This window comes from Egretta garzetta, unplaced genomic scaffold, assembly GCF_000687185.1.
Source record: "Egretta garzetta isolate BGI_Z169 unplaced genomic scaffold, ASM68718v1 scaffold508, whole genome shotgun sequence".
NCBI classification, from domain to species: domain Eukaryota; kingdom Metazoa; phylum Chordata; class Aves; order Pelecaniformes; family Ardeidae; genus Egretta; species Egretta garzetta.
Window position 1 is genome coordinate 118,048 of NW_009260609.1, and position 11,195 is coordinate 129,242.

Sequence of the window (11,195 nt, forward strand, 5' to 3'; positions counted from 1 at the left end):
CCAACAGCTTGTCAGTCGGCAAAATGCTCGAGGAGGTGTGATTAATCCAAAATGGTAAATGCAGTGTTGCCTGTGGAATTTACAGGTGCCAAACTGAACTGCTTAAATCTGTCTTAATAGCTTAAATAGTTGGAAGCGCTGTATTTTTCGCAGGGTTAAGCGGCCAGCTCCCGTGTTGCCACACGTCGCGGTCACCCCTTGGGTAATCTCTGGGACGGGGGAAGCCCACAAACAAAAAGAACGTGGAGTGTGCACGAGGTGGATGAAAGGGTTACAGAAAACATTTAATAAGCATTGGATAGTGTCTATAATCATTTTGGTTCGTCTCCTGTATACTCAGTCAGTACTCAGTTAATATCCAACAGTTTCTGTTAAGTGTTTTCTGAATATTGTTCACTTCTGGTGTGGGCAGACAGTTAAGTGTAAATTTTAAATAGTTTTGCCTACAGCGACCTTCAGTTGTATAATACTGGAATGTGTTTATTTCAACCTGAGCGTTCTTTCTCCTACCTTATCAGCTATCTCTTTATTCCTACACAGCCCTTATCACAGAAGTATTTACTTAGAATTCTTTCTTTGCAGGCTAATATCCCCCACAGAAAGGGAGACTGAATAACATGCACATGCTGATTACTGGAGGAGAGGCTGAAGGACATCCTGTTTTGATTTAGCAGTGGTGTTATTCTTTGGGGTGAAATGAAGAATTTGATTCTGTTTTGGAAATATTCAGATTTCTAACGCAACTCAACTTCAGTAGCCTTTTTGCCATACAGATTTCAAGAAATGAATTTTTCTTAGAGGCGCAGAACCTGTCACTAGTAGAAAGTCTTACTGACCCAGACGCATCCCACCGGATGTCTCTAAAAGACCTCGGGGTTGAAGTAGGTGGTATGTCTCTTGAGGAAAGCGACTGTAACACAAATGAAAGGACAAATAATGAAGAAATTCTTAATCTTGTCGTAATGCAGCAAAGCCTCCCAGTAGTGAATAGCAAAGGGCGAAGTTGTGAGGGGCTTTCTGCGAGCAGTTACAGTACCTCAGAACCCAGCGGTTCCTGGGGTGATTTTGAAGGCTTCAAGGAGTCCTTGGACAGGTCAGAGAGATTCAGTTATAATCTTGAAGTTTTGGTGAAGCCAACAAAAACTTCTAGAGTTGATACGGAGTTAAGCAGCGGACATAGCAGCACTTCTGCTGGTCACTTTTGTTCTGAGCCATCTGCGCAGAGTGGGATGCAGGAGGCTTCGAGCTCTCTAACTGAGGTATGTGTTAATAGCAAACCAAGGACCAGAAATGTTTGTGTGACTGCTTCCTACATATCAAGATTTGTATCTGAATGTCCTCTCTGTAGAGAATAATGCTGTACAGGGAGAGAAACTGTCAAGCTACTTTGCAGCTAGCTCAAGTAGAACAAAAGCAACTTCTTTACAGTGTTTGACAAATACGTAAGTTATCCTGCTGGAGAGCTTTGAAGAATGTAATGTGCTACTTTGCTTCCAGACACTAGGAATAACTAAGCAGGTAGAAATGATGAACCGTGCCCCAAAGCACATGCAATTGAAAAGCTAGACGGGAATGAGCATAGGAAACAAAAAACTGGGAAGGTGGGTAACAAAACCAGGGTGGACAAAAATTCTATGAGTTGCCTGCAAGCTTATTGAAGTAAACCAACATAACATGGCGTTAGAAATTGGCAAAACCAGTAACTTCTGTTATTTAATATACTGCCTGAATAATCCAACGATCCTTCTGGAATTTTAGACTGATTGTGGGTGGAAGTTAACGATGCACAAAAAAGAACAGAAATAATTTAATATCATTAATTTTTTAGCATAGGATGTTACATTTGCTCATACAATGCTAGAACTAATAATCTGAATAAATAATACAGTGTGTCCTTATCAACACAAAAAGAGGTTCAGGTTAAGGGTTACACCTTGTTGCAATTAGTAGGTTTCCATGTTTACCAAACATGCATCACCAAAGCCAAGCAAAGTAACCAAAGGGAAGTAAGAATGTACAAATACAAAACAAAATGCCCTCATTCTTGCAACTTTTATCCTCAAGTGAAACATTTGAAAAAAGAGAGCAATTGACTAAGACTTCCCCGGGGTTAATCAGTAGCAGTAATAGCTTGTGGTCTGTTAGGTGAGTTTTAGCGTGCGTAGGGAACTGGGGGTTTTCTGGCAACAGGCTTTCTTGCCCTTGCCTGGGAACTTCACCTGTAGCAGAGATATTGCTAGGGAAAGCACTAGGATGCACGTGGGGTAGGTTGTCCAGCACTGATAGAATGGAGATCACAAGATACCTGGTTATTGGTATGCATAAACAGAGAAATTAAATTGTTCATAATGCTGGAAATTGGGGACAAGAAGTCTTATGTTGAAAAAACAGGGTATGTAACGACTGGAGCTGAAATAGAATATAGAAGATTGTTTGGTTTCTTTCCAAAAGCAGTAGATCTTAATCTTACTGAAGCCTTTGCTTAATTTTTGCATTTAATAAAGGCAAAAAAGAAATGTCCAGCGTGAGCTGAATGAGTTAACCATGCCTAGAGTTCCAAGTTGTCTTTTCTTGTCTCAAGGTAGAAACACAGCTGCAGAGCTGTCGGAGATGTCTTTGGGTGTAGAATATACGCGTAGCTTGTCCTTCATCCCTCTGCTTTTTGTACTGTTTATTTGAGATCATAAATGCTTCAGGTTGGGGCTCTGCCTTCTGTATGGTCAGTAGGAAGAAGTCCAGGTAGGTTGGAGGGGGTTGGACTACATGACCTCTAAAGGTCCCTTCCAACCCAAAACATTCTGTGAGGGGACCTCTAGAGATCATCTGAGGTCCAAGGTCTGACCTTCAATATCTAATGCTTCAGTTAATGAAACAGCGTCAGTCTGGAGCAGAATCATTTCTTTTAAGATGAAAATGATCACTAATTTCCTTGTGGTAGCTGGGTGTTTTGCCTACATGATTGAATAACTGTAAGGATTTTTCACGTGTTCTTTAAATACTGGCCTTTGTGAGAGGGACTAACGCACTTGCTTAAGCACCGGAGTATTCTGATGTAATAGGATACAGAGGATTTAGTCAAAAAGCACAGATGGGAAATTTGTGCATTCATATTTTTATACTTAGTACACAGCTACAAGATAAATGGAAATATACCCACATTTTGTTTCAGAAACACCCACTGAAGTAGACAGTAATAAAGGTAATAAAAAATATCTTGCCTTTTTCATCTGTCTTGGCTAACCTGTAAGCCAGTGATGTATATGCACATCTGAGTAACATCACAGGCTCTAAGAAGATGCTACAAAGGGGCCAAACCTGTGCTTCCCTTGATTCACACTTCTGTGGCTGTAATTTCCCCCCCACCCCAAAGCCAAGAGCAGCTGCCTACCTTTTCCTTAGCTCCTGTCCCATTTAGGTTTTGGTACCTACTTGGAAGTCTTTTTTTCCTTGACTGTGACTCCATGCATGCTTTAGTAAGTGTGCTTTCACAGAATTCTGCTTCTTGGACATCTTTCTCCTCCATATAGTATCCCTGTTGTAAATTGAGTCTACTGAAATAATTTACAAATCGATTTGAAGTATTATGACACTTTGGGTAGGATTCAAAGGATTTTACCAGGAGTCTTCGAATGTCCCAGCTGTCGCCCTTCAGGATAGGCAGTTTAGCAAGGCCTTACTTCAGGAGGGAGCAGGGTGGGGCACAAGTTCTGTTTCTAGAAGGATGCTCGGAAGTACAGAAGCCTTCTACCAGCTCTGTTGATTTTGCCCACTCATCATTAGATTAAATCCGTACTCTCTCAACGTTCACTGCAGTTGTCTGAGTTCTGTATAACGAAACCGTGGAAATATCTCAATTTATTTCAGCTGTTTGAATTACAATTAAATGAAACTGTCAAAATACATAGTATCCACACATGTTTTTTCAGATTAAATTGTTGATTGCTAGGCAAAGAAAACAAACTGGTTTCATTCTCTAGTTTTTACGCAAGATTGCTTGCTGCTCCTGGATTGCAGTCCCTCTGCAGGGTGTTGAAGTCAATTAATTGCTTTGATTTAGAAAACTGCAGTCATTCCTTCTTTGAGGGAATGAAGGGACAAAGCTTCTGGGCCAGATGGTATGATAACGTCCCTTTAGGATAGGATGTAAATTATGCACATTTTTTCCTTGTGTATGTACTTCTTAGTCTTTGGACAATCCTGTTACTTCCAGTAGGCCTGTTTGGATCACTCCTGTGGCTGTGTTCCGTCCTCCAAACCTCCTCCTTATGGAGGAGGATTTACATACACGAGTATGTAAATCTGGCTCTGATTTTTAACATTGGCTGGAAAAAATTTGGTGCAAACGCAAGCATATAGAGACATACTGACCCCAGCTTTTATGTAGGCTTACACAGTGTGAGTATTTATTGGTAACTCTAGCATTTAGCAGTTGTGTTACATTTGGCTGAAGTAAGTGTGTTCCAATACCAAGTTGGCAAAACAAGCTTTTGAATTGATGTATACATCAGTTTTGACCTGGACTGAATTAGCTGAGCAGAAGAAGGGATCTTGAGTGCTAATAGGCAAACCAGTCTGTAACTTAGTAGCTGGAGACTAAGGTTCATCAGAAACTCTTGGACTCGGGCTTCTCCTCCTCTAGTTATGGGTAAATACTCAAAACACTGAACTATGGGCTCAGTCTCTCTGTGCCATTAATACAAATTTTAAAAGCAATCAGTAATACAATCTCTAGAAACACTGTAGTCTTTGGACTAGGCACTTCATGAACTGTGGGGATGGCCTGTATAACGTATGTAATAAAACTCTGTTTTTTTTAGGCAAACCACATCTATGAGGATATATTTAAGTTGGGCTTTCCAGAAGTCTTTGTATCGCAGTCCAGAGAGAGGATAAGAGGCTTAAATGAAGTACTTGATACAGATAATGAAGATGTTGGGATTCCTGAACTTACGAAGAATCAACTTTGGTAATGAGATCAACAGTTTTTAAAAAAAAAAAAAAGTAAAAGTTCCACAGCAATTACACTGTTTATTTCATAATTTAAAAATCAATGGTATTTGCAGATGAAATTAAAAATCTTTTTAATCACTGTGCCCTTCAGCATATAGATCTTACCAGTTCTATATTATGTTGTGAAAGGAAATGGGTTGTTTTAGCCGTTGGAAAACAAGGAAGGGAATATGTCAAAATTACAGATTCCTGCTCGGGTTTTTTTCCTGCTGTTGGTGTGCCTTCTTATGACTAAGCCTCTGGAATGCCAGAACACCCAACAGGCAGCCTGTTCTTCCTGTTCGCTTGTCCTTTCTTTACAACACATCCGACTGACTTCTCCATCATCTGAGGCAGGAAGGAGCATTGCTGCTGCTTCTACTAACAACCTCCTTGATTATTTTTTTTCCTCCCTCCCCAGTTTTCCCAGGTGGTAACTTCTTCCCACGTCTAACCAGATGTGCTTCAGAATCTGTGCTGCATCTGGTGGCTTTCCTGGGGTTATGTTAATAGCAATTAGTATCATTAACATAGCTTTTTCTTAAGACAGCTGGAGCACTTTTAGATTTGTTACATGTTTTTGAAGGATCAGCAGCTTCTGAACAGTATTGTGGTTCCTGAACAGCATTGTCATTATTTTTGCCTGCATGTAGAGGCTTTGTATCTAGAAAGCTGGGTCAGCCCATACTTCGGAAATGTCATAAGAATCACAAGAAATGGAGTTAAAATATTTAATGTGGGCATCCTTTCGGCAAGTTCCTTGTATATGCATTATATTTTAATCAGCCTCAAACTTGTGAAGAAATATGACATGTATGTAAAAGGGGCAGCAGTATTACAGCAGAGTACAACTACAGACAAAAAGGCCCTGATCTACTGTGGTGAATAACTAAGATTAATGATAATTGCATCATGTACTAAGCAAAAAGCAACTGGATTTATGTAGGATGAATGCAATGTAAGAACCCAAAGCACCATGTAGAGGGAACTCTTTAGTTCTCACTGTTGCAGTACTGCATGCCTTGGGCTTGTTTTGTAGCACCTACGTGTCCAGAGCAGGTACGGGTCACCCAGCTGAGCAGCAGGCTGCTGCAGTGGAGGGGCATGGCTGATAGGAAGGAGAAAGGTTTGAGGGACAGAAAGTGCAGGGCACAGAATTGTTAGGGCTGAACACTACCCACGTTTTACAGAAGCAATTGGATAATCCGAGCTGTTGGCATATAACAATCTCTGAAATAGGCTTCTAATGCACTGCTTATCTGAGAAGCCCAAACATACAATTATGTTGACTTACTGTTTCCGTTAATTGTCGTGCAAGCTTATTAGTAGATTGGGTTGATAGTTTGAACGAATGTAGAAGTAGTTTTGAGATAAGTTGCTTTTGAGATCAAGGTAGGCTGGGACACAACTATATGTGGTGGAAATCAGTTATATACATCTACAGGAAACTTTGTACACCTTATAACCTCAGATTGTGTTTTTCCTAGCATTGATTCTGGAAACATATGGAGAACACTTAGAGGCTTTGATAATACCCCCAGCTTAAGACATCCCTGGAGTAAATCTCATTGCCAAGAAAACCTCTTGAGTGTTCTTGGAATAGATGCAAATCAAAAGGTAATTGAACAACGGTTTGCTACTATGCCAGTATAAACACTTGGTTACAAATCTGATTTTCTTTAAGCTATACACGCAGATGCATGAGGAACTAGATCTGAGTGAGTCATGAGGTTTTTTACAGAGAGCCTTTTAAAATGATGGCCTAGTGTTTACTCATCGTTATGAGTAAGTAACTATGAAATCGTGTAGGACTGAATTTTGATCGTCTTCACATTGAAGTCTCTGTTACATAGCGCCCTGTTGCATGAGGTGGTACGTTCAGCTGTAGTACAGATGGAGAGTTAGCTTTCAGGTGTGTGTGCAGGAAGATGGCTTTCTTTTTTGCTCAGAGTATGAGAAAATTGTTAGCCTCTAATATCTTTCCATTAAGTGAAAATCAGATTTGAATCAGAGAGGCTGTTAAAGTCATTACTGGATGTTTTTACTGTATACGAACTGAAAGTGTGTTCCACTTCCCTTTTCCTCAGATTATTCTGTCTGTTTTTGCAAGGCTTGAGGGAGAGTATGTTTTAAATTGAATCGAGACCAAACTAACAGTACTGAAAGATCTCGGAAAGAAATGTCGCTGTTTAATCTCTTGTTTTGAGAAGATAAAGGTATCAGAGATGGTTTAGTGTTCAACCTGGTTATTTAGTTGGGATGAATTAGTCACATGTGGTTTTCAGTAGTAACTGTTTCAATTGATAATTTGATTGCTGAAGCATGGGCGGGGGTACTGCGTTCAATTTTGGGTTTATGGACATATTTGACCTTTCATGCAAGTTATATACGAACAGAACGACAGTGCTGAAAGTATAGGACCTATTCTGCACTGAAAGCCACTTAACAGGAGAGAATGGGAGACGTTTCTCCAACATGGTTAAACTCCCCTTCTGTTCCTTTCTTGCCCATAGATACGCTGGCATTAAAGCAATGCACAGGCAGCTTCAACCTATGTAATTGTTTCTTTTCTGTTACTGGAAAATTGTATTGCTTTTAACAATGATGATGATGATGTATTTCTCAGCTATTTTCTGGTGTAGGTTAAGGCTAATTTTAATTGGAAATGGCTTTTTTATTAATTTAAGTCGCTATTAGATTCATGTGTGTAGAACTTGTTTTGGCATAAAATTGTTTTAATGCAAGAGGGGCACATGATAAATCAAATACAGCTTCAGAAAGTAAAATTTAGTGGTTATTGTTATTTGAGGGAAACTTCTCTTTAGGTTATATGCTTTGAGATCAGATAAAAATTCATAGAGAAAATGTAAATTATGTTTCGCTAGGACTTTTCAGAGATTCAGGATGACATTTTTGAGGAATCAGATGTTAAAGATAACGAGGATTTCAGATTCGATGGATTCAGCATTAATGACTGCAAAGCACTGATCCAGACCAAGGTAAGGATTGCTCTGACAGTGCGTGCTTCAGAGAACCAGTGTCCTTTACCTGTTCCTCTGTGCCTTAGCCAGCTGTTCTAGCGTATGCCCTACGGTAATTGTTTGGTCCTGATATGATTGCTTGGATGTGGAGTTGGTTTTTGCTCTTTGAAAGCTGTCTGACAGCTTTAGAAAAGGTGCAGTATATAACGTACCAAATGCAAAGCGCGTAATATGGGGGATACTGAAATGTACGGTTACTCATTACAAAAGCTGGACTTTAGGCCAAATTCCACATTGGTTGAGAGAGAGAAGCGATACACGGAATCTAATCAGGATGCTCTGATGACAAAGGAAGATTAGTGTGTCTGTAGAAGGATCAACACATTGATCACTGAGAATGGTGACTGTAACTCACTCCTAAATTATGTGGTAAAGGAGACATTGGAGGCACAGCTGGTGGAGAAGAAATTGCATTCAAACTTGCATTTCAGATAGAATGATTTGGATTTGGTTTGTTCAGTTGAGGAGAAAACAGGAGCTACATAAGGAGAAAGGCAGAATTGATGTTACAATTACAAGGATTTGAGAACGTTACTGGTTTTAAGCTGTGTTACAAAACATATAGAGAAATGAAGCTGAAATGCTTTGTTGTTAGTGCATTTATGTCTTTGGTCAAACAGGCCTTAATAAGCTCAGTGTCTTTCTTGCTGAAGCAATGCAAGTTGGAGGGAAAACTGTCATTCCCCACTGCTTTAAAAAAAAAAATCAGTCACGTTCTGTTTTTAACAAAGTATTTTGGGTGAATATTCTTAACACGAGGTCCCTTCCTCAGCAGAGAATAAACTTGAGCAACTCTTGTTTCTGTGGAGTTGCATAGTTTGAGGCGCAATTCCCTTGCTATGTTTTACTCTGTTTACTGCCCTGGACACTGAAGGTGTGTACTCTTCTGGGAGCTTGGTACTCGAGAGCTGTTAGGCTGGAGAATTGAGAAAGAAAACCCGAAGAGACCACCCAGCTTATTCCTTCATAATTCACTTCTGCTTTCTTCACTGAGTACATGAGGGTGGGATCACAGCAGCTGACGCATACTTGGAAATGTGTAAAATACAGGGACGGGCTTAGGCAAAGGAGAAGTGGTTCAAGGCAGATGAAGGAGGAGTAGAAGTAAAAGGAATCGCAATACAAAGTTGGGCAAGATTTTTCTGGAGTAGCCTCTGAAGGAAAAGAATGAGCCCTGTGGTTTGGTGTCTCAAAGTCAAGCTCATTAGGAAATGTATGTTGCCATTCTAATTTGTAAGTAAGTTAAATCGTATAGTGGGATGTTTTCCATTTATCTTCCTAGTTGTGTCATTTTTTTTCTTATGCTAATTTTATTTTTAGGAAATCCGTGTAAAAATTAGATTGAAATAATGCTAAGTGATTACCTTACTGTAGGGTGGAAAAAAATTAACTTTGTTTTTCTTTTTCACTCAGCTTTCTGTATCACCGGATTCCAGACATGGTCATCTTTTCACCTGTAACCTCTTCTTGAAAACCACACTGTCAAATGGAAACATGCAGTGTATAACCATCCCAAGGAAGAAGCACATTTTCACTACACGCAACCTAAAAATGAAATTTTTCAGTAGTGATGTTTCTTGAACCAAATGCACTTTTAATTTTTTTTTTTTTTTCTTTTCTTTTTGACTTGAATGCGGTTTACCTTAATTCTGTTACTGGCTTGGTACTATAGACTACGTATGTTCTTTAGGAGTGTGACATATATGAAGTACCTAAAGCCACACTATTAGAATATATTTATCCTGTTTAGTTATGAAGTCAAAGGTGTGATTTTGTCCTGCTAAGTTCATCTCTCTTTCTTACAGTAAATCGAGCTGCAGTCACACTTTAGAGATGCTCTGGTGGACTGCTCTCCTGAACTACTGACCTTTCAGGCCTTAATATGGATCAAAAACCTTGCTTCCCTGCCAAAATCTAAACGTACCTCAGGGGTGTTGTAAAGTGTGCCTTGTCGCCACCTCTCCTCATATTTGGTCCGGTTTGGATCAGCTGCGATCTCTTACTTTGCCACTGCTGACCGTAATGAGAGGAGCCTTCTGCATCTGGTGGCTTTCGGAAAATAAAACTGTTTTAACTTTTGATAAAGCCTTACTGTGGTAACATGGGTAGAGTCAGTGCAAGGTTTTGTTCTGGCAGTGGTTCCTAACAGAAATAAATCACCTTTCTGGAGCTGGTGGTAACGGGATTTCCTGGATCCATTCAGCTACCAAACACTGGCACCACGCGTAGCCATGCTTCTTAAAAGCTAAACTGCGGCGTAGTTCAGGACTTGCACTGCACAAGGCTGCAAATTGCTACCGTTCTGAAATTGTGCAGTAACTATCGGCTGTGTTGCTCATCTTCCTGCGTGCCGGAGGGGATGCACTTCACTATCATTCGTATAATCCATGGTTCCTCCGTGCCAGCTGCAGCAGCTTTATTTGTTCATCGGTAATAACTTTTAAGCAAGTTACTAACCTATTTACTGCTTTGGCCATTCTGAGTATGAGAATTTTATAGGGCTTTTTATTTTAAAGAGTTGCTAAGTGCTGCAACTGACATTTGATGTGTTAAAAGCAGGGAACAACCTTGGATATTCCCAAACTAAGTTGGTTAATTATTTAATTACATGCCTATTCTGTTAGAATAAGCATACTATAAAGCACTGGCAGACTCCAACCCTCAATCTACTAAACTGTTCAGCAATGAAATTACAATTGCTATAATAACTTCCAATGTAGTAACTTTTATGATGATACCTCAGTGCTGTTAGCGTAGGCTGACCTGTGTATTGGTTCCTCAGTAAATGGTGACGGGGCCATTTGGAAAAGCGCTGGTGGAAGGCTGAGCCCTGGCCCTAGAGGGAGCTCTGCAGGGCCAGGCTGAAATCTCCACATGGATGCAAGGGCAGGGTTCGCTTTTTCACTTAACGCTGGCCTTGAATGCATTTTCAGGTTGCCTCGTGAGGCTTTCAGAGCACTTAAACATGTGTGAAATAGGTTGTAGTCATAGTCTCACATGTACTGGGTTTGTGTGGCAAGGTTTTGGTAGTGGGGGGGCTACAGGGGTGGCTTCTGTGAGAAGCTGCCAGAAGCTTTCCCTGTGTCCGACAGAGCCAGTGCCAGCTGGCTCCAAGGTGGACCCGCCACTGGCCAAGGCTGAACCCCTCTTTGATGGTGGTAGTGC

At 40.4% G+C, this 11,195-nt stretch overlaps 1 protein-coding gene across 1 annotated transcript; it reads left to right on the plus strand.

Annotated features, from left to right (window-relative positions):
* The first annotated feature begins 608 nt into the window (after nt 1-608).
* CLBA1 (clathrin binding box of aftiphilin containing 1) lies at nt 609-10,270 on the plus strand. Its single transcript, XM_009644862.2, has 5 exons — nt 609-1,259; nt 4,818-4,966; nt 6,477-6,606; nt 7,875-7,988; nt 9,444-10,270. The coding sequence occupies exons 1-5, from the start codon at nt 855-857 to the stop codon at nt 9,609-9,611; spliced, it is 966 nt and encodes a 321-aa protein (XP_009643157.1). The 5' UTR covers nt 609-854; the 3' UTR covers nt 9,612-10,270.
* The last annotated feature ends 925 nt before the right edge of the window (nt 10,271-11,195 follow it).

Excerpts from the sequence above, each read along its gene's own strand:
- CLBA1 (XM_009644862.2), top strand. The coding sequence starts at position 855 with ATGTCTCTAAAAGACCTCGGGGTTGAAGTAGGTGGTATGTCTCTTGAG. Across the intron at positions 1,260-4,817 it reads CTTCGAGCTCTCTAACTGAG|GCAAACCACATCTATGAGGA; the intron begins GTATGTGTTAAT and ends TGTTTTTTTTAG. Across the intron at positions 6,607-7,874 it reads GAATAGATGCAAATCAAAAG|GACTTTTCAGAGATTCAGGA; the intron begins GTAATTGAACAA and ends ATGTTTCGCTAG.